Here is a 23,803-nt window from a genome sequence, read left to right as displayed (position 1 = left end):
AGGACGAGTAAATGCATCCTTCTGCAGCGGATCGGCAAAGCTGATCAGACTATAACCGGAAGCATCGGGATCCTTTTCTTTTCAAAATAGTAGCATGCTCAAGTTGTCATTCGGGTAGTGTGCAGAAAAGAGGAGGAAAAAGTTTTATACGACTGATTTCACAAGCACACATTAGCCTGCCATTTGATGACTTTGACAAATTGAATTTGGTCCGCTTGATTTGATTACTCATCAAACTAATCTTATTTTACTAATCTGGAACTATTTGCTCCGTATGTCATCGCTATCATTACAAAATGTACATCAAATCACATCCATGTTAAAATATGTGACACACATATTGGGCGGGACAGAGTTTGTCTTCCTTTAAAATAATGTAAATGTCTCACACTGGCTTAACGCAGTGAAGAACAATGAATTGAAATTACTGAATCCGTAGATTAAGGAAAATAAATGGTGATGTATTTGCTAAATACATCAGTATTTGCAATATTGCTGTAATAAAGCAATAAATATTCACCTTAAAGAGCACAGTGAGACCGCTGGTGTTTAATTTTGAAAAAACGGAAGTCGTGATTTTAACTGTGACGCGGGCTTGTCGCGTTCTGGTCCGCTAAGCTGCTCACCGTGATAAGTACCGGACGGGTCAGGGGCAGTCAGAGCCTGTTCGTCAACTCTTGCTCGGTGAAGACGTCGATAGGACAGCGGGGACTCTTCCTTCACATACACCGACACCGTTTGTAAATGCCTGCAGACACACAAAAGATGATGATGACGGCCTCTCCGTGGGACCGCTGGTACTCCACGCGCTGCTGCCTGTGTTGCCATGTCCGCACGGGAACCATCATCCTGGGGGTCTGGTACATGGTGAGCATCGCCTAACTCTGTCACTCACTGCATGCGTGTAGACTTCAAGAAACAGCAGAGCCAGAGACAACATGATATGAGCACAGGATTTAAGAGTATATAATCTGTCATTTAAAATCATTTCACGTCAGACTTGATCTGTACTTGCCTTTTTGATATTTATATAGCTGGAATCAAAATATAAAGATGACATTGTTTTAAATTACTTTATCCAAACTTTTATTTGTAAATACAGGATTATTGATAATACTTAATTTAAGAAATTACTTATAGTATAGACACTTTAATCAAGTATTTTAAAATTGATTAATGAAACAATTCTGTCTTTTCTGTGTTGTGGCACTAAGCTCTTGTGGAGCATGTCTGTGAATTAATGCTGGTGTAGTTGAGTATATCAGACTGACTAAACCAAACACCACATGTGGAAAAAGCTTCTCTCTGCTCCCTATGAATAAATAAGCAGTGGGCCTCTTCAGGTAGGGTTTTGTGTCAGGCTGCCAATTGACTGTGGAGAATTTTCCATTACACTCACCTGATCAATGGGGATGTATGAGTCACCTGAATAATGAGAGGTGCTGGCCAGAGCAAAACAAAGACTTCTACTGTAGGTACTTCATTTAACATAGCTGCACTGTCTCCACGCCAAGACTTAAGAATTTAAGGATGGTTACTGGCTGCAGTCTGTGATGATAAAAAGTTAAGTAATGTAAAGAGCACTAACAGACACTGCTCTGCAGATTATTAATTATGTGTGGAATGTCAGGTGAAGAGGTTTACATTTCTGGTGCGCCATCTGTGCATACTGTTGCCTTCATCTGTCCATATGTTCTCTGTCCCTAAGCTCATCAATGCTGTGGTGTTACTCATCCTGCTCACTGCCCTCAACGATCCTGAGCAGTACCACTTGACCAGTGCAGAGTTGGCTAATGACCTGGATGTCATGGATGATGCCAGTAAGTAGTGTTTTGCAGTAAATGTATCATAAGTTGTCTCTAAGAGTTATGAAGTAGATTATTGTTAGGAGTTTTTACATCCATGTATCTTTTTGTATACGAGGGTTAAATCTTGATGGAGATTTGCTAGAAAACCCAGTGGGCTCTGTGGTGTTTTTCTTAAACTCTTGCGTGTAGGTAGATCCGTCATGTAACTAATGGAATAATTTACTGTGTTATTATAAGGACCTCAGACATTGTCTAAAGTGACAGTCTTCATTTCTGTATAAGTAAAAACACCCAAAGCCACAGCCTCCCAAAAACCCAATGTCCATCTGTGCAGAGCATTTGAAAAGCCTTCTTAACACACCAGGTGCGTGCTGGAACAGTCTGACCAGGGGTGACTCACAGCACATGGTGCTGGTAGTCTCTGATTGGGAACGACTATTGTCCCAGTTCCAGAGGATGAGCGTTGTCCTGTGACCCATTAGTACATGCTGGACCAGCCGGTGACACTGCAGTTTTACAACCACATGCATAGAATGTTCAGATTTCTGAGGTTTATAAGTATCAGTTCACTCAGTAACATGCACTGACGCTTGCTTTTGTGCAATAACAGTAAACATCTTTTGTTTTAATCTTTTCTTAGTAAAATAATTCTCCCCTGAGAAAAACAACATCATTATCCTTAGGGCTTTGACTCTAGATGAGAAGAAAGCTACTGGTTCCATTTGTTTTGTTTCAGCGTGTAACTGGAGTTGAAGGGGAATTACCGTAGCTCATTAGCTTATTATAAACACACTGAAGCTAACAACTAGCTTGTCACATTTTAATGTTTTTTAAGCCAAATTAAACACGAGGTATATGATATAAATATTGAGCTTTTGTGATAGATTTTAAGCTCAAATTTTCTGGTTAGCTATAATCTACCAAACAGAATCAATGTTTGGGTATATTTATAAATGTTGGGGGAAGAAAGACAAGCTAGTCTTTCTGCTAGCTAACCTTCGTTTAGCCACATTTTTATGTTTTGTGGTGGCACTTAAAGACAAGATATAACATGCTAATGGATGAGCTTTATACTTGTTGCTATATCGATTTGGGGCACAGTTTCCTGGCTTCCAGTCATTATACAACAAAATATTATTATATTCTGAAATTATGTGTAAAATGTATAATAGCTTAAGCATTCACCACCAAATAGCAAGAAGGGAAGGTTAGCAACAAGCCTGTGAACATAATGGAGAATTCAGCTGTTGCCAGATATTTTACTCATTAGCTGGTAAAATAAAACAAAAAGGGGTGAACATCACCAGGCGGCAAAATTGTTTCTGCTGCCCCAGATGGCATAAAATCAAAAAGCTTTTTATGCTGGTATTTTGCCATTTACCTGAATTAGATTCTGGGAATAAAGTGTCACACTTCTGAGTTGTCTTTTTTCTTTTTTTAAACCACAAATCTGATCCATCCTGTGACTCAGAGCTGTGAAACACTGATTGTCAGGTCATTATTAAAAGAATATGGAAAATAATGGGTCAGGCAGGAAAAAAAAGTGGCGTTTCATTGAAGTGACTATTATTTCCCCGTAGTGCCACTTTTATTTTAAGGTTGCTCGGCCTTGCGCTTATGTAACAGAATGATTAGTTCTGTTCTGTTGAGTTGATTTCAGGTCAGGCTGACACGATGTGTATCCCAGAGCAGAGGTTAAATCCTTTTCTAGTTGACAGATGCATCATGCCATTGTTTTCTTCTGTTCTCCATTTGTGGTCCCTTGATGACACCATGTTCTAAACATTTTCATAAATGTAATTCAGGATTGATTGCGCCACAGCCAATGTGACTACAGCCTGAATTAAATAGAAAGCAAAGATCTGTACAGCTTTTTTGAATTTCTACCTTTTCTCCTGTTGCTTCAGACATGTGCATCGCCTCAGCGATCTCTCTGCTGATGATACTTATCTGTGGGATGGCAACATATGGTGCCTACAAGGTAAAAAAAACATTTATTTTACTCTCGTAATTGTATTTCACGTGTTGCTGTTTCCCTGTTGATTCTCTGCTCTTTGACAAATAAGCCATTCTGTCCCAAATATCTAACGTTAAGGTCTTTATTTCAGTTACGTCCCGCCTGGATCATCCCTTTTTTCTGCTACCAAATATTTGACTTTGCCCTTAACACCTTGGTGGCTGTTAGCATCGTAGTTTACCCAAACACCATTCAGGATTACCTGCAGCAACTGGTGAGAAACATCTGATATATGTATATATTTATTTTACTTATCATTTATAATTTGACATGAAATGAAAACATCACTGCTGTCTTTCTGATTCCTCCTCAGCCTGAGAACTTTCCCTACAAAGAGGAAGTTGCTGCTCTCAGTAACGTGTGCTTGGTCGTCATCGTGCTGCTCTTCATCGGCTGTATTCTCGGCTTTAAGGTAAAGTTTTCTGCGCCCAGTTTACATATTTGTCTCATATGCTTAGCAGCACCTAGAAATGTTTCCTGGTCTGCTGACAATATTATGCAACCTTGTTACACAGGCTGTTGCCTTTTTACGTAACCCTCTGTTCACATGTGGCTCTGTGATGTGACTGAAGTGAGGTGGAAATTGATTAGCTTTCACTGGTTCTAGGTAAAGTAGAGCCCAGGAATGAATCTTGAAAGCGTGCTGTGGATAAAACCTCGCTCCAAAAAAGCCGAGAAGCTGTGTAAAAACTCAGAATGCAATGATTTGCAAACCTTCAAAACAACATGTCAAATGTTGACACTTTAGACATTTTGTATTGTTTTGACTGTGCTCGTTTTCAGTGTCTGGACACCTTTTTGTTTTACACCACTCTGTAAGTGCTTCCCACTCCTCCTTGTTGTGGGATTTGAGATGCTCAACAGTTTGAAGCCTCCTTTGTTGTATTTTGTGTCAAATGTTTTCAGTGAGTAATGTGTCTGGACTCTCAGTAGGCCAATAGCCCCTAACTCTGGACTCTTATTGTTCCAAACTTTGTTTGTCATCCAGTATTAATGATGCCCTCACATAATATGTGCACCAATGGACCTCCATTCGATTGCATATGCTAGCTTTTGAACTTTATTATAATAAGCTAGCTGTTCTCTTCATTCTGACGGAGGATTTAGACATTTTGAAAGCTCCAAAAAGAATTTTAGCTTCTGGTTCATCAGACCACAGTCTCAGTCCAGCCTGACTGAGATCGGGCCCAAAAATGGGATCCCGTTAGGACTCAGGCACTGATGGCAAAAAACTGTAATCAGGCAGATTTTCCAGATTCTCTTTTAAGTATATTATTTTGAATTTGCTCATGCAGTCCTGCCCCTGTCTCAAATGTTTAGAAAAATGTTGCTGGTTCATTTTATACATGATCCCAACAGTTGTTGGAAATGGGACTGTATTTTTCACAGCAGACATATTTGATTTATCACAGCAGGAAAAGCGGAGAGCACAATACCAGAACCCCAAAGCAGCTACACTGAATTCAGACACCATTTCTTTTATTATTTATATGTCAAAGTGAGAAGGAAGAAGTGTAGTACTATACTTGTAATATAAGGTTTACTCTCAGCTTTCCTTCTGAAAGATTTAAAGTCAGAGTCGGGTGTAGGAGTGTACATATGTGTAGTCTCAAAATTATATTACAGTGTTTCTAGGAAATTTGTGATGATGGTATTTATGACAACACAGAAGAAAGGCTGAACAATGTGGTGACTGCAGTGAAAAAAACACAAGGAGGCATGTTTAATGTTTCTTTTCCAATGAGCTTTGGTTATTTATGCAATGTAAAGTATGAATTATTCCCACGAGGTGCCAGCAGCTACAGTGGTGACACAGCATAACTCATATATACAGTGCTGTGAAAAAATATTTGTCCCCTTACTGATTTCTTCGTTTTTTGCATATTTGTCACATTCAAGCAAATTTGAATGTTAGATGAAGATAACCTGAGTAAACACAAAATGCAGTTTTTCATTCATGATTTCATTTATTAAGGGGAAAGACCTATCCAACCCGACCCGGTGCTGCGTGAAAAAGTAATTCTCCCCCTGTTAAATCAGTTTTTTGGAAAGGAGTTCACTTTCACTAGCTGCACCCAGGCCTGATTACTGCCATAGCCGATAAATCAAGAAATTGGGCCGTTTTAAACCTGTAGCGGTGAAACAAGTTTGTTTTTTCAACCAGGAGCAGGAAGAGTTTTCTTGCATGTTTTGCAGAGTTTGATGAAGGTTGTTGAAGTAGCTCACTTTTTACTAAATCATCATTGGCTGACATACGGCTCTCGCTCCAGAAGGTTCTGGGCTTGTCGTGTTGTTGTGCCTAAACGTAAACTCTTTGCTTTGCAATCTCATTGACGCTGCAATATTTTTTTTATCATGTAAAACTGTATACCGATATAATCGACCAGCCCTAGGGACGAGTTACTTCCTCTTTTTTTATTAATTTTTTTCAGCCACACTATTAAAGTGGCTCTTTGAGGGTCAGTGTGTTCTGATACTCAATTACTGAACACTGTTTAGTAAAATTAAGCAAACATTTATGGTTCCAAGGCAACCAATTACTTCCTTGCATCATCTAAGTTGGCCTGTGCCATGCACACTAAGTGTGTTTGCAGTAGCAAACTCCTTATTTATCCAAGTGTGTCCCTGGGAGCTCTAGAATAAACCTCTTAATGGTCACTTGGGCAGTGTGGCAGTTGGAAATGTGCACAAAACAAGCAGGCACTTGGCCACTTGCAAAGTGTGGGCGCACCCGTTAAATCCTGTGGAGTTGAGCTGTTAATGAACTTCGGACGGAATCAGGTCAGGCCATTGTCCAAAGCTGACATTTCTCACTTTAAGCACATAGGAGGGGCAAGCTAGCTCACCTTAGGTGAGCGTGCTGCCTGGGTAGAGCTTGCACGAGGTGTCACACAAGATGCTCATATGCTCACTGTGAGTTCACTGCACATTCACCAGCCTTATTCTTACATGGGTGCAGTTGGACATCGCACAGGCTTTGTACTTGAGAGCAGGTTAAAGATAGTTTAATTTGTGGTCCAGATGCAGTTGACGTTTGTGCTCTGACATAAACCTGTGTAAGGTAAAGGGCGCTTTAGCGTCAGTGCAATATTTAGCCTCTTAAAAAAAGTTGCAAAGTACTTTAAAAAGCCATGAAGACATAAGCAAAATCCTAAAAAATAACTTGTTTGTATTATGTATCTAAAGCCAGTAATTCTGTCAGATAGTTGCTGTGATTCTGCTTAAAACCAAAACATTTGTAGTCTTTAACAACAAAAGGTTAACCCTGAGATAAACTGAGATAAAATAAACTGTAACGGTTAATAGAAGCTCATATGTTTCATACTATAGTCGATCAGGGCCTTTTTAGATTGCAAACCCCATGTAATTACCCCAAATCCATCTTTTTAATCAGCACCACTGTCTGAATAATTTCTGATTCAAATAACTGGATTTGCACAATCAGCATCATTATCACACTGTCAGCATGGTTTTGCAGTGGACCATGAAGTAAATTAAGCGATTGCTGCACCTTCCTGTGGAGGTTGTTTGAATAACAGAGCTGTCAGAGCATTAGGGCTGATACTTAATTGGTTCTTATGGTAAGAATGTTTGAGAGCTCAGCCTGGCTTTGGTTCCTGCTAGCGGATGGATGTAGCAGATGGTGTTGTGTTTGGCCGAGGCATTTCAGTAGCAAGCCGCCTGCTGACAGCCAGATGATTTCTGGATGACAGAGAACAACAGGAACTTGCTACTATAAAGAGACGTCTAATCGTCAGACAGATTCTGCAAACACAATCTGAATCTAAAGAAGAGCGAGAGTTTATTTAGAATAACAACAATTTTACTCCAGCCTTACATTCTGGTGACAGTGATGCCATCTGTGTCAGTAGGTGTGCAGAAAACTTACTTTTACACCGCAGCTTCTCTGGGGGCAAGATGACCCAGTTATATCTGGAACACCTTGGAAAATTCATTTGCATAGTAACGAGGAGAAGCTGCTTGACTTAAAGCTTTAATACAAGCATCCACTGAGCCGTGCTACCAACGGGGCTGATAATAATTTGTCTATGATTTGTTATTTACCATAACTGTGTTACGTAGTCCATGTGTCTAACATGTGTTTATGTTTTCTTTCTTCCCATTCTCAGGCATACCTGATAGCATGCGTGTGGAACTGCTACAGATATGTGAGCGGACGGGGCAGTTCTGAAATCCTGCTGTACGTCACGACCAATGACACCACCGTAAGTACTGAGAACAACGCTGACTTCTTTGTTTAAATGATAAGACTGGTGATGTCATGATATCATGTCCGTTCAGGACTTTTCCATGCATATTGGTAGCATTTAGCATCAAGCCCACTTTTTCCAGTTGTACTTGTAACAGTTTGCGACAAATACAGTGGTCTGTTTGGCATTTGTTTGGAACTATTTTCAACAGGAAATTAATATATATTTGGCACTCCAAACATTTTCACAGCAACAGCAGCACACTTTCTGTGGGACTGAGCCAGAGTAAATGATTGTGTGTGCTAATTAAGGTCATAAAACACAACGTTATGTGTTTTTCTCAATGGGTTTTAGCCAACACTGAACTTCTACAGCACAGAAGAATGAAATAAATCAGACTAGCAGAAGAAAAAGTATTTTTTTAGCAGCACTTTATTTTGCTGTCAGACCACCTGTGCAAATGTTTCCAGTGAGCTGCTACAAACGCCTGTGTGCAGAGCTCGCCAGACATGTGAGGGTTCTCGCTTCAACACTAATAATGCACTCATTCCTCACGTGCAGTGTACAGCTGTCCAAATACTTGTAATTTACAAGTCAGCAGTTATTAATGTATGACAAATAAGAATAAACTTATACAAATATAAGTATAATATATTATACTCAAAGTCCATTAAACCCTCTTTCATGTCTAAATCATCATTTAGGGAACTAACATTAAACAGTTTCTGATCTTTGCTGTTTTTCTGCATTTTCTAAGAAGTAGAAAAGCAGCTTCTGTGCAATCCAGACTGCAGGTCACGTTTGGATCGTCTGCGTAGGTTTCCTCTGCTCAGGCCAGTCTGGCAGCCATAAAGTCACTATGTTGATGGGAGAAAGAACATTTAAAGCTGTGCTGTAGTAGCGCGTAGTTTTACAGAAGCTACAGTAGCATGGATGAATGGACAGACTTGGAAAGAGAGACGAGGATCCATGCTGGTGAAGTCATTAGATGGGTACAGTAAGCTCTTTTTAGGGCCTCATGTTGGTGTCTTATTGACCGGACCTGGCTCTCAGTTCACTGTTACCCCACTGCCCACACAGCTAACTGCTTGACTCTGACAGAGGGGAGAAGACTAATGGAGCTATAGAAACACTAATGACTGTTTTGACTATTGCAAAACGTGGTTTTCGGTCTGAACACATAAGGAGCTGCCAGTAACTGGCCCCATCAGGACTGATATTTGACCTTGCAATATATTGGGTTTCACAAGTATTTTGACAAAACCTGTGCTCCCAGTCTGCAACTTAGGACCCCTCAGGGCGTAACACTGCACACAATTTAAAACAGCACCTGATGGTCTACGCGCTGTAGTTCCACTCGCTCCTGATGTGTAAAACACGTGGGCTGTAAAGAGAGACCCAGGAGGCAACTTTCCAGCTGACTGACATCATCAGTGAGGAGTGCCAGAATATCAGCAGCCATTTATTTCCTAACATCAGCCTCACGTCTGCAGGGATGCTTTTTCAATTAGAGCTAGCCATATTTAATGGAAGCTCCCCCACATACCACAGCCGGGTTTGTGGCTTTTGGTTAGCAGCTTGCATGGTGTTACATCAATTATATGATGGTTAGGTCTAGATGGTCCACTAATGCATTGCATGTGAACTGTATTCTTGGGCATAAAGAAAAGTAATTGACACCTACACACAGGTGCTTTATTGGAACAATAAATAAATGCATCATAGTAGAAAGCATGCTTAATTTCTCTTCATGGAGTTGGTGTGGGTGTTGACTCTTGCTTGGCCCCACTCCCCACAGATCACGGTGTCGTTCAGGCATGGCACACAGACTGGGGATTTATTAGCTAGAATAGAATAGCAACTGTTAGATTTGATCCACTGTGTATCCATAGATGCTTTCCAATACACACACAATGCAGCAGAAGATTTATTATACCCCAATATTGCCATAGTGATTCCTGTGCTGCTTGCTTCCGGTTGTAATCCTGATTCCTGTGTTTCCCTCTCTGTCAGTTTGCTTCCTATTTTATTATTTTGGGCTTAGCATCCTTATATTCCTTTCTCTTTATTTTAGCACCCTCCCTTTCTGCAGCTCACAATTGTCTCAGTTGAATCCACCTGTACCTTCTTTCTCCTTTCCCTTAAATTATATATGGTGTGTTTTGTTTCCATTGAATTACTTTGTTTTCGCCGACTCTTGTGCTGGCTCTCCTGCACTCGGTCAATTCTTTTTTTATTTATAATCTAATGCACCAGATGTGACCAGATGCAATGCACTGTTCTTTTTCTGGACAACAGATGATGTCACATGTGTCACAGCAGGGCACAGACAGATGATTGAAGTTGTGTAGTAACCTTAAAGTTCATGATATGCATACCACATGCTACAGTATGCACTTTAAAACGATTTCAGTATGTGCTGAAACTCTTTAAAATGATCTAATATATGCAAGTACAGGCCTAAAGGAAGTTATTGATTACTTAATATCCCACATATTTATTTCAACATCATTAAAGTTTATTGTCACAAAGGCAAGACTGTACCCTCATTGACTCATTGTTAAATACTTAATACCACATGCAGGTCAAACACATAGCGTTGTTGAGGAAGCCCACATTTCTGTTGTGAGAATGAGTGCTGGAATGCTGAAAGAAATCTTTCAGATCCAGGAAAACATTATACAGCCTTAAAATTCATCAGGTTTTTTTTTTAAGTTCCTTCATGGTGGGACCTCAATTCTGGCTTTTTCATATCACATAACGGGACTCAGCATTGAGTGGAGACATCAGTCCAGCTAAGACTGTGCCTTATGTGATGCATATAGACAACCATTAGCCAAATTTATTTTGGAACTCCCCACTTATCCTACTTTTACTTTTGGTGTAGGGGATGAATAATAAAAGATGAACAAGTAGATCTGTCCTCTCTAGTTATCTGTATACAGCTCTAAACTAAATCTGGCTGCTGACAGATGCTTTTGATTTTCACGTGGCACAATTTTAGGACACTTGCTTCATGTACTACATTTCCTTCCTGATATAATAGTAATAGTATTTCAGTAGTAGATTTAAAAAACTTTTTTTTTTACATAAAATAACAGGGAAAAGTCCTGCAAATAAATTCAAAAATGAGCATGGGAAGCTTGATGGCTACTACATGTTAGCACTGCTGTTGTAAGCATGGTAGTATATAGGTCAAAGCCGCACTGTGCTGAAGTACAGCCTGCTGCTTGCATGCCTTTTTTTCTTATGTATGACATTTATTTTAATATTTTGTCTAAGAAGGCTTCCAATCAACCGCTCCAACTGCTTATGTAATGTGCAGTGCAAATAAGACTGGTCATCTTGCCATACTTGCATTTTACATGTTATATAATCATATTTAACTGCAGCCCTGCAGTTTAGCCTATTTTATTGGGGAATCAGACTGATTTCTGTGCAAGCTGTTCTCTCTGGGCTTACAAATATTTCACTTAATCCAAAATAAATTTTTAATATTTCATTTTTTTCTGTTTCAAGTTACATCAAAAGTGATGTAATATTATGCAACTTTACCAAAAACATGTTCATATTGATCAGACTGATTTTCATGGTGTTTATTCTGAGTCATGTCCTCATTTCTTTGTCTTCCAGGTGCTGTTACCTCCTTATGATGACAGTGTCAGTGTCCCTCCCAAGCAGGCTCCTCCACCTTACACCACTGTTACAGCATGAAAACATTCCCGGGATCCTGCCGACTGCTGTTGATAAAAGCACAGCAGAATTGATGCACCACACTGCCTCTCCACTGTACAGTATATTTCTGGATATATTGTAGCTACACACACATTACCGTTCTCTTAATGCATTCACACGCATATGTACAAAAACACCTTGGACAGATATACAGACGCACACCACCGTGACCTCTCATCCCTTCCTGTTATTTACTTATTCTTATGTATTTCTCTCCTGTAGCTCTCTGTGTATCTCTGTGTCTTAGTATTCATCCAGAAACGATGTGCACTTTTATGCATTTGAAGCGAAACAAGACAAAAGCACTAGAAAGTTCGATAGATGATATATATTTTTATTAATTCTATTTATGCTCTCTGTGTCTGTAATCGTATTCTGTGGGTCCTACCTTTTCACAAACATATTTAACTTGTGCAGAAATGCAAAAAACCCAACGTATGGCTCACATTAACGAGTGAGGAGCCGTTGCGTGTTTCCTGTTTGTCTCGTCTGAGCTCGTGATCAGGGTTGGATTGCCTTCATTCATAGCTTTCTCTCTCATGGGGTGCACTTCATGGAGCCACGTGTGAAGTGTCACCTTGACGGGAAGTTTCCCAAAGAAATGCACCTGCCTGTGTTCTGACATGATCAAGGAGCAACCTAGTGTATATCAAACATATCAGCGTATTCTACCACAGACATAATCACGGTCTCGTGTTCTAGAAATCAGGAGTGTTGATTTGCGTTGACTGATATTCATAACTTTCTAATGTAATTGTGTCTTTCTACTGATTGATGACAAATGTCTTGGATTGCTGTTTATCTAGAAGCACTGATCTGGAATCAGCTTGCTCTTTGAAGTCACTATAAGTTGGTTGCTGGACAGAGGACTCGGAGCCCAATAAATATGGACTGTGGTTGTGTTTTTTCAGTTAAGCCTAATGGGAGCTTTCTTGTCTGTGTAAACATTACACAAGTCTGTTCCACCAGATGGAGTTACTGGCAAACCACTCGTCCCTGGACACAAAATGTCCTGCAAGGACTCAAATGTCAAACCTTCTGTATGGAAAACAAAGATGTGACATATATTTATCTATTAAAATCCAATTTCACTGATAGATGTTGTGTGTTTTATTTTGTCAAACATGTATATGAACTTGAGCAGACATGTTTCAAGGGTCAAATGGAGCTCAGTGTGTGTGTGTGTGTGTGTGTGTGTGTTTGCAGGAATTATTTAAATTAATCTGGTTAGGGTTTTTTTTCTGCTATTAAGAGTTAAGCTCTAGCTTAAATGGAAGATGTGATGTCGAAAAATATATTTGGTCACTGAAGTGAGCAGTGACTGTATAGTCTAAGGAGCTTGGAAAGAAAAGCGTCTGGAGTTCTTTAAGTTTCCTTGAAGACGTTTCACCTCTCATCTGAGAAGCTTCTTCAGTTCTAAGAGCAACTAGTGGAGAGTCCCAGATTATAAGCCCTATGGGAGTGTCCCCAAGAGGGTCATGTGATTTATTGAGGTCAAATGGACCTCAATATATCACATGATAGGGTGGGGATAGGTTTCACAATGGGTTCACCTGAAACCTTGGCTGGTTGTGACCCACACCCATTTTCCCACCTTGGCTAGTGTGATTAGGTAGAGGATCAATAGGGGGTCCATGACCCTCTTAAGAGGGACACACCCATAGGACTTAAAACCTGGGACTCTCCACCATTTGATCTTAGAACTGAAGAAGCTTCTTGGATGAGAGGTGAAACGTCTTCAAGGAAACTTAAAGAAGTCCAGACGCTTTTCTTTCCAAGCCCGTTAGACTACGATGAGCTGGATGACTGAGAACCTTCACAGACATGTCTGTGTATAAATGTGTCTACTGTGTGGGAGGCAGGGACCCCCAGAGTGGAATTGTGATGACTTTTACTTACCAGGTCTTTCCATAAACTGCTGCTGTGGCTTTGTACAATTCTTCTGAGCATAATTTGTAAAAGTACAATCCGCCTCTTTCAGAGCAGTGATGACCCATTAGACTACACTAGACTTTAAATCTATCAGGCCTCTGACAGTCTGACTCCATTACATTATTATCTATCATTTGATGAGCTACTCATGTTCCTTAGTTTGAAAACAGGAGCCAGGCTGACCAAGTACACGTCTCTAAAACTTTAATGTAAGAACAACATGAAACATTTACGTTGTCTCTACTTTCCTCCAAATAATAAATGTTTAAAGTGTTTTCAATATGTAAAATTGGGAGTTTAGTTCCACTTATCTGGAATAAATATGAGTAAGATGATCTGAATGGGAATAAAACACTCATAGTTATTGTTTTACCAGCAGACTGATCAGAACAAGAGGCGTCTCCAAAGTCAGAGTCAGAGTGGGAGTATACAGAGAAATAGTGGATGGAGTAAGGGACTAGGCAATGCAATAGCCTCCAGAGATAGAGACAGGACTGGGATATATGTACATTTGCAACGCGGAGCTAAGGCATTGACAGACTTTTCCTGCTGGAGCTCAACTGTTGGCTCAGTTTTTGGATTTTCAGAGATTTTAATTCGCTGAATTAAAAATTCCAAAATAATTTTTTATATAATGGTGAGTAGATTTCAAATTGTTATCTTGAAAATGCTATACTGTGGGTTTTCCCTTTTCTAAAAGAACCGATCCTTTTTCTTTAGCGTTTTAATAGCAGGGTAGAAAGAGTAATCACCACCAGTCACCTGTGTGGTGTTGACTTCTTATCTGCGTTAGGACACATCCTGTGCTCCTTTCACCTGCATCATGAAAACTCATCAGAGAACTTGGATGTGCAAAACAGACACAGTGTCATAAATGCTGTTCAGTACATGATGTTTTTGTGCTTCATAGTAAACACACAACTTTGGCTTCCACTCACGGGGGGAAATATGAAAGGAGCTGCTCTTTTGTGGAATAACCAAAATGCTGTAATTACTAAACTTTCTTCATTTCTTTGATTCATGTGTTTAGAGGAAATGCCAGTTAAAAAAAACATTTTAGGACGCTGTGGAGTGTCATGAAATTCTACAGCACATAACAAGATTTTACCTTTGCTGCTGGGATTGCCATCTGAAGATGAAAACACTATCAGGGTGGCGGCAGAGAGTCGTAAAACACATGTGAGTTCAGAGGGCAAGTGTTCCATGAGGGTTTGCATGTGTGACCTCTGCAGGTCTCAGGTCAACCATATAAACCTGGCTCTGTGTAGAAGTGTTGATTTTTTATTAACTGAACACACGGAAGCTGCTGAAGTTCTCATTTGGGAATCCAAAACAAAAGTTTTATGTTGCCTTCACGTAAGATTGTTCCTGTATTGTTCTTTTCTCCTTTTTCAAATTTGAATATATTTGTAATTTCTGCACTGATCACAGATATTTCTAAGACAGTAGTAAAGGCTGGAGTCTGAATATGACGGGTAACAAGTGGGTCTCTTGGGGAGGGGATAGGGAAGCAGTCTGGTGTTTTTCAGCCTCTCTTAAATCACTGTAAACCTCCTATGCAGCAAAGCATTCTCATTCACAGAAGCTCACTGACTTTCTTTGAACGCTTTAGGAAGCACAACACTGGTGTACTGTACAGCCCACGTCTTTAAACAGAGTTTATAGAACAGATGATGCTATTTTAAAGTGCTGAATATCTGAGAACAATCTCCATATTTCAAGGAAATTAGATAACAAGCATATGAAGAATATAAAGTGCAAAACACTATACAGAATATTGGTGGAATTGTTTTTTATTCTCTTGTTGACACTTTTTCCACAAATGTATTGCAAATGTCACAAAATGTAACAAGTACATTTTCATTCTGCCATATCGTAAGTTTATGCCAAAACTTATTTGATTTAAACTGCATTAAACTGAAATTACTCAACGTGCAATGTATCAGTTGCAATCAGCCTCACCTTTCGTGTGCAGCTGGTCCCAGTACAAATCATTCCCAGATACTAGGTGCTTCACCTAATCACAACCAACCGTCATGTGTGCGAGTCATGTGTCAGATTTTGTGTTTATTATAACACAACGCTGTGGCTGTAGCTCAGGTGGCAGAGCGAGTCATCTACTAACTGGAAGGTTGGTGGTTTGATCCCTGCTGCCCCAGACTGCATGCCAAAGTATCCTCGGGAAAGATATGGATCCCTGCATCTCATTCAGTGTTAATGAGAATGTCAGATAGAGAGGACTTAGACACAGAAAAAGTGCTTGTATGAATGTATGCGTGGATGACGTGTGTAATATAAAGTGCTTTAAGTGCTCGAGTAGAGTAGAAAAGCACTTTATAAGAACCAGTCCATTTATAATGCAGATTTCTTGCCATGTTTCTACATGTAGACAAACATATATAAAATAAATAGTAGGTTCCTCTATTTGGCAGCTTCTCTCTCTCTCTTCTCCATCTTTGCTCCCTGGTGATCAGGTTTGTACCCTACTTGCGCTGTGGAAGTGTTTCTTCTGGATCAGCTCTTGTTTTTGTGCTTACGTCACTCTGCTGCAGTTGTCGTCTTTCATCACAATGAGGTGTCTGGCTCTTGGCCTTTTCTGCCTGTTGTGCTGTAACGCAGCGCAGACGTACAGACGCCGCCCCAGACCCATCACAGCAAGAAGCAACACAACTTTCCCAATCAAAGCAGTTGGTAGGTGATTAGTCTGTTACCACAGCATTTCTGTATCAGTTTTGCCATTTCATCCCAAACTCATCCCAAACTTCCTCATTGTCTTTGATTTTAGAGAATCCATGTAAAGCCATCCCGCTGGATTTCATCTTTGTGATTGACAGCTCCAGAAGCATCCGTCCCAATGACTATGAGAAAGTGAAGACCTTCATCATCAACCTGCTTCAGTTCCTCAAGATTGGCCATAATGCAACACGGGTCGGTCTGCTGCAGTATGGTAGCGTGGTCCAGCCTGAGTTCTCCCTCAGCACCTACACCACCAAGAGCGAGGTAGAGCAGGCAGTGAGGAATATGGAGCACCTCGCCACAGGGACCATGACGGGTCTGGCCATCCAGTACACCATGGAGACAGCCTTCACCGAGGAACATGGAGCCCGACCAATGAACCTACACATCCCACGAATTGCTATGATTGTGACTGATGGAAGACCTCAGGACACAGTAGAGGAGATTGCAGCTCAGGCAAGACAGGCTGGCATCCAGATTTTTGCTATTGGAGTAGGCAGGGTGGATATGAACACACTGAGGGCCATAGGGAGTGAGCCGCACTCGGAGCATGTGCATCTGGTGGCCAACTTTAGCCAGATAGAAACCCTGATCTCTGTGTTCCAGTCCAAACTGTGTGGAGGTGAATAATCCCGTCTATTTTAAATGTCTCTCTTTATTTCTAAAATGCATATGTGTCTAATCATGCTTGAGTGTTTGTGAATGTTTTTGCGTGTATTAGGTTCAGACATGTGTGAGGTGGTGGACCATCAGTGTCAGCATATCTGTGTGAGTAGCCCTGCCTCATACAGGTGCAAGTGCAGGGAAGGATACATCCTAAACCCTGATGGCAAGACGTGCACAGGTAACCCCCTCCCTTCTGTTATTTACATAGCTACAGTCTTTTAACGCTGCCCAAAACTTGTACAAAGGACCTGATGATGGTCTGATGGCTTAAGGACCAAAAATGGATCACGTGACCTTTTGCATAACAGATTTTGCCCATCTGGCCACCTTATTTTCATTTTTGGTTTACTCTCACGGTTTGGCTGCAAAAACAATCACTGAAACCCTCATGTTGCCTTTTTACACCAGACTGACACAACTTGTGACTCATGAGTTTCACTCAGATCAAAGCAAAGTAAAATGGGAGTGTCAGTTTAAAAAGTCTCACTCGTTGGCTTATATTTAGTTTCTGCTGTCCCTGACTGACTGGTTACTGCAGGTTTCCTTCTGCACACTGAACTGTAGGTGATTGTTCTCCACACTGTTGCAGCTGAGGACACGTGTGCTGTGGTGGATCACGGCTGTGAACACATCTGTGCAAACCTGCCTCGTGGTTATGAGTGTCTGTGCCGTCCAGGATATCAACTCACCATAGACCTGAAGACGTGCAACAGTAATATTACATTTTTTTTACTCATAAGAAACTGTTTTATTCAAATTTCATGACTTATTGTTAGAGTCATAATGGAAACACAACTTGCTTCCTGCCACAATGTTGTGTTTGTGGAGTAAAGTGTTGGCTTTAAATCATCATATATAGCAAGTAGGAATAAAGTACAATAATTTATCTGGTCTTGGATAAAGGAACTCAGCGTCATGAAGCCAACACTGCCCAAAGGCACAGTCACCGTGAGAAGTTTTTTTTTCCTACCAGTGATGTCTGTTAACCCACTGATGGAAAATTTTCCCTTTGCTCCTTCGGTGGATGTTAACAAAAAGCAAAGTGGGGGAGATTTCCTGAAGGAAGTGTGCTTTTGCAATCATCAGTGCAGTGCAGCTGCTGAAATGTAGAGGTGTATCTGGAGTGTCATAGTATATCCCAGTCCAAACAAGAATGAGTTCAATCATCACAGTGGGTTCACACTCTGCACCTTTAGAGTGGATTTTTTTTTTTTAAACGAAATAATTAGATTTAGCAGTCTTATTCTTCTGTATTGGGCATGTTTTTATTAATCTGAAAAGTCTTGTCATAAAAAACAACAACAAAATAACCAGTGAAAAAGTGGAATATCTAATAAGAGATTCATCCTCTCCAGGAATAGACCACTGTGACCTGGGAAATCATGGCTGTGAGCACAACTGTGTCACCGTTCCAGAGTCCTACATCTGCACATGTAAAAGGGGCTACATCCTCAATCTCGATGGCAAGACCTGCAGCAGTAAGTACTTTTTTTTTATCATTCATAATGCGGCAAAATAAAGTGAAAACACAGCAAATATACAGCATCTTATGAAACATTCAAACGGTGCTGCTACAGCAACCACGACATAAATTTCACCCAATGCGTCCTTGCAGAAATCGATCACTGCGATCACAAGCTACACACTCAGACCTGATGGGAAAACGTGCCAAAGTAAATTTAGTGCTTTTTCATATTTAACTAAAAAAAAAAAAGCTCCACATTTTCTTCATATAGAGAGCATAGAAAGCCGCCTGTTTTACATTGCACAACGCATGTAAAGCTTTGTACATCTACAACAACTGTCTGATACCATTCCAGCCAACTTTGAGTGTACAGAAATTGACACATTGGTGGATGATTCTGAGATGTAAAAGTGTCACATGAGGTCTAGGATGATTATCTAGCTTTTTGGGTCTTTGGATTGCTTCTGTTTGTTCAGAGCTGAGAAATAAAAGAATATACAGGAAAGCCTGAAGAGCTCTTTCTTTATAGCAGGCTCTTATGTGCTCAGTATTTTTCGAAAACGGAAACTATTTTTACAATTTAATGCAAAATTTGCAAGTTAGTAAATGTAATCACTACCTGTCTTTCTGTACTGATAAAATGACTTCCTCTAGAGATCGATCACTGCGCTGATGGAGCCCACGGATGTGAGCAGGAGTTTATGAGTACAGAAGACAGCTGTGTGTGCAAATGCAGGAAAGGCTACACACTCAGACCTGATGGGAAAACCTGCAAAAGTAATTTTAAATGAGCTGTTTCCATGTTATTGGTGCTGTTTTTATCCATATTTTTTTTTTAAAGTTATTCCACATATTCTTCATACGTATAGAGCATAAAAACACCCAAGTATTGATTCATAGCTTGTCTAATGATGTGTACATTTGCATCTATTGTCTCATATAATTCTAACCATGTTTCAGCATATGGAAGGAATTCGACTGGCTGATATAGAAATGTGTCACATTGATGTCTGGGAGGATTATTCAGTTATGTGAACTTACCTCTGTTTCTGTGTTCACTAATAAAATAAAATAAAACAAACATAAAAACTGCAAGATGTAAATGTTCTGCGTATTTTTCAAATAATAGAAACCAGTTTAACCAGTTTGATCCACAATTTTTCATGTAAAAATTCAACACTTAGTTAAAACCTTCTGTTTTTGCTTGTTACCTAATTTCTCCTTTGTCTCTGTGATCCGTCAAAACGATTCCTAACAGAGATCGATCACTGCGCTGATGTCGCCCACGGATGTGAGCAGGAGTTTATGAGCACAGAAGACAGCTGTGTGTGCAAATGCAGGAAAGGCTACACACTCGAACCTGATGGGAAAACCTGCAAAAGTAAGTGCAGCTAAACTGTGTTTCCGCGTCATTGCTGTGGTTTGTCACAAAAACACTTTTGCTTATACCTGTAATGTGAGGCAACACTTGAATGATTTATATCATGTGTTATGCTGCAAACTGACATCCACATGCCTCTGTAAAAATGTTGTTAAAGCACAATAAGCAATGTAATAATTAGGGTTACCCACTCTTGAATAAACTTCTTTCACATTCTGATAACAGTAGAGGCTGTAGTCATGATGATGCAACACATTTATCCTCCACCGTTCATCACTTATAGTAAGAGTACAGCAAGAGATTAATTACAGATTTATAGATTCACTGCATTGAACTGAGTCTTGAATTCAGCTTTATCTGAATTTGATTAAAAGAACTTGGCAATAATGGAAGCACTGCTCTCCTGCAGAGATCGATCACTGCGCCGATGGCACCCACGGATGTGAGCAGGAGTTCATGAGCACTGAAGACAGCTGTGTGTGCAAATGCAGGAAAGGCTACACACTCAGACCTGATGGGAAAACATGTCAGAGTGAGTTTGAGCTCATTCGGTGTCATAAATAATAACAGTTTCTCCACCAGAGAATTGTTTAACACTTTCTAGTGACCCATGAATCACAACTGTAATGTGAAAACACTGATTGCCGAAATACTTCGGAATCATTGTTGGGGGTAAGTGTTAAGTGAACATCACATACATGATAGATGTTGAAATGCAGGCATTCGGTGGGTTAAGCATAGAACTACGTTTGAATCTTTTCAGTAAGCTGTGTTGCACTGAGTCTTATTATTATTTTTCTCTGCTTTTACTAGTTTTCTCTAGAGGCATCTCATCTGCAGAACTATAACACTCTGCACAACACGAGACAAAAATAAACCAAATTCAGAGTGTGACGTTTTTCATCTGCATGTTTTCAAATGTTTCTATGATTGTTTATGTCCCCTATTTGGGTATTTATGTGTTGCATAACTTTGAGTGTGTTTTTGAACCCAGTTATGAGGTCAGTGCTAATCCATGGCTCACCAAAAGATATATCTTTTCCCTCCCCTGGATTAAGGGATATTCTGTTTACCACCACACAGCATTCATAATGTCAGAGAGTTATTAGACCATTTATTGTATTTGTAGCCTCACAATATATCATATAAATGCTAATTCTGCCATACACTTACACTACTATTGCTACAGCAACATCATGGTAATCTTTGATTCTGTGTAATTAAACTGAAAGGTCTGGATCTGTGTCAGACAGTGCACCATGGCTGTGAGCATCAGTGTGTCAGCACCAATGATTCCTACATCTGTAGATGTTTTGAAGGATTCATGCTGGCTGAGGATGGGAAGAGCTGCAAAAGTAGGATTACTCTTATATGGACTGTTTTCTTGAGAATAAAATGTGAAATAAATAAAGGTATATATTTTAAATATCCTTCTTTTTCCGGCAGAACCCGAGTGCAGCGAGGGAGTCATGGATCTTGTGTTTGTGATCGATGGCTCCAAGAGTCTGGGCCCCAACAACTTTGAGTTGGTCAAGCAGTTTGTAAACAGCATTGTGGACTCGCTGGACATTTCTAAGATGGGCACTCATGTGGGTCTTCTTCAGTACTCCACAAAGGTACGCACAGAGTTCACCTTGGGCCAGTACTCCACAGCACAACACATCAAGAGTGCCGTGAACAGGATGCAATACATGGGAAGGGGCTCCATGACTGGCTCAGCCCTGCGCCACATGTTTGAGTCTAGTTTTTCAACCAAAGAAGGCGGCAGGTTCAACATTCCCCGTGTCAGCATCGTGTTCACTGATGGACGATCACAAGATGATGTTTCTGAATGGGCCACTAAAGCAAAGAATTCCGGTATTTCTAGTCATCCCGATGTACGACAACCTCAGAGTATCTTCTTCCTAATACAAGTTTCATGTTGTTATGATGCTTTCTGATACTTTTCAGGGATCACGATATACACTTTGGGAGTTGGCAAAGCCATCGAACAGGAGCTGAGAGAAATTGCGTCGGAGCCAGATGAGAAGCACTTGTATTACGCTGAGGATTTTGAAAAAATGGCAGAAATTACAAAGAAACTCAAGTCCAGGATATGTGCAGGTACTCCACACAAGGCAGAAGTACAGGAATCCCTGCAAGGGTCTCAAAAATATGTGTGATCTTTCTTAATAGATGAAACTAATGCTATGTTTGAGGCTATTCAGGTAAAGTGGAGCTATAATAAGGGCAGATTGGTGAAAAAATGTAGCGTTACTGCCACCTATCTGCTGCCGCCATGGTAACCTGTGAGCAGAGCAGCCACTCTGTGCAATACCGTCTACTGTATTATATCAAGTAACTCATCAGTCTTTTATGCTCTGCAATCATATGTCCTTCCTGCATGTCCCTCACATTCTCCACAGGCAGAGACAAGAAAGCAGAAAAGGATTAGGGGAGAAAGGACGAGATAAGAAAAAGAATCCAGGGACCGAAAGTCTTTCACAACCTATCAACTTTTCTTCTGCAGATAAACCATCTGATGAAAACATGTGCCAGTGTGAAAACATGATAATGTTTCAAAACCAAGTCACAGAGAAGCTGAAGAGCCTGGTTCAGAATAATATCCTTTTGTGCTCACTGCACAGATACCAATGTTCAGGATTGCCACTGACAAACTATTTCATGTGTCATTCATGTGTTTTGTTATGTGTTTTTTTAAAACCTTGAACACAGTTTGCAGCTAAATTGGATTATTCCATTGACGCTCACTTTCGCTTAAGGACAAGTTTTAAAATGTAGGTTAAGTGGGGATCAGACGCTGGTTAATCCCACGATGTCTCTTTTGTCCTGTGATCTCAGAAAACTCTCATTATGCGTCAAAAATTTCAATTATGACACATTTTTAAAGGGACCCTGGTTACTCATATTAAACTTGGGAGCTCTCTAATAGGCTGACAACATTTTCAGGGTGTAGCCCTCCTTTCATCTTACGGCAGCTGGTAGAGGGAAAGCCTTTTGGGAAAAGTCTGCATAGATCAAATTTATATACATATATAACTTGTGATCAAAAGACTAAATTTATTGTTGCAGGTAATCAGCATAATTGTTGCTTCATAGAAGGTTTTAAAACTTTGATTAGGAGCAGGCAGAGGCTGATAAATACCAGATCTGTCAGCTGATTTCTCAGTTACCTCAATCACACTGATGACATGACAGTATAAACAGCTTTAAGGGTGGCAAATGCATTTTACTTACACTACATCAGGAAATCCAATCATTTCCCAGTAACAGGTCTAAAACTTCACTGGCCAGAGAGGTATAAGTAACTCCTTAACATGCCTACTTGCAGCCATGTCAAAGAGGCTGGAGACTCTTGAGAATCAACTTGTGCATAAATGAAAGGTCGAGACTCATCAGTCTCTACTCTGCGGCATCTCCAGGATCCCTTTAATCCTGCTCAACACGCTATGATGGAACATATGCAAATGCAGCTCTTCTTACTGAAGATATTTATAAGCTCTTCTAAAACTACAGTGTATTCCTTCTGAAGTATTGTTAATGTTATGTAATGGAATATCGCATAATTAACTCTTTGTACAGAAGACTGACAAATAAACATTTTACACTTCATAATTTTGGCTTTTTAAAAATGATATTTTCACCATAAACGATTCTAAGCAGTCATCTACGGCACTTAAACTTTTGACTAAAAGTAAAAAAGCAAGCAATGGATTCATTCAGCATTTTTAAACTTTTGCTGGTTTTGCTGACGAAAAATATTACAACAATAAAACTAAAAAAATATCTACTTATTAAGAATTTGCTATTATAAACATGACCACAAGGTGGTGGATCTCATCGAGAGGGGGC

General features: G+C 40.1%; 2 protein-coding genes across 4 annotated transcripts; both read left to right on the top strand.

Annotated features, from left to right (window-relative positions):
* Nucleotides 1-595: 595 nt before the first annotated feature.
* Nucleotides 596-12,857, top strand: LOC146658501 (lysosomal-associated transmembrane protein 4B-like). The gene is made up of 7 exons (XM_085421696.1): nucleotides 596-867; nucleotides 1,709-1,820; nucleotides 3,716-3,789; nucleotides 3,917-4,039; nucleotides 4,139-4,237; nucleotides 7,956-8,051; nucleotides 11,670-12,857. Exons 1-7 carry the CDS (start codon nucleotides 745-747, stop codon nucleotides 11,748-11,750), a joined length of 708 nt encoding a protein of 235 aa, XP_085277822.1. The 5' UTR covers nucleotides 596-744; the 3' UTR covers nucleotides 11,751-12,857.
* Nucleotides 12,858-14,149: 1,292 nt separating this feature from the next.
* Nucleotides 14,150-23,567, top strand: LOC146658500 (matrilin-2-like). 3 transcript variants are annotated; one of them, XM_085422136.1, is made up of 14 exons: nucleotides 14,150-14,340; nucleotides 16,256-16,394; nucleotides 16,489-17,061; nucleotides 17,161-17,283; nucleotides 17,695-17,817; nucleotides 18,461-18,583; nucleotides 19,225-19,347; nucleotides 19,829-19,951; nucleotides 20,361-20,483; nucleotides 21,184-21,306; nucleotides 21,398-21,808; nucleotides 21,902-22,054; nucleotides 22,461-22,553; nucleotides 23,277-23,567. In XM_085422136.1, the coding sequence occupies exons 1-14, from the start codon at nucleotides 14,338-14,340 to the stop codon at nucleotides 23,330-23,332; spliced, it is 2,289 nt and encodes a 762-aa protein (XP_085278262.1). In that variant the 5' UTR covers nucleotides 14,150-14,337; the 3' UTR covers nucleotides 23,333-23,567. The 3 variants fall into 3 exon arrangements, with proteins under 3 accessions (XP_085278262.1, XP_085278261.1, XP_085278260.1); XM_085422135.1 differs by lacking the exon at nucleotides 23,277-23,567 and having other exon boundaries at nucleotides 21,205-21,306; nucleotides 22,461-23,230; XM_085422134.1 differs by lacking the exon at nucleotides 23,277-23,567 and having other exon boundaries at nucleotides 22,461-23,230.
* The last annotated feature ends 236 nt before the right edge of the window (nucleotides 23,568-23,803 follow it).

This window comes from Rhamphochromis longiceps, linkage group LG11 (genome assembly GCF_057381845.1).
Source record: "Rhamphochromis longiceps isolate RC_006_pf linkage group LG11, R_longiceps_female_GT1.1, whole genome shotgun sequence".
Lineage (NCBI taxonomy): Eukaryota > Metazoa > Chordata > Actinopteri > Cichliformes > Cichlidae > Rhamphochromis > Rhamphochromis longiceps.
The sequence above is the reverse complement of the archived record's forward strand: the minus strand, read 5'-3'. Positions and strand labels throughout refer to the sequence as shown.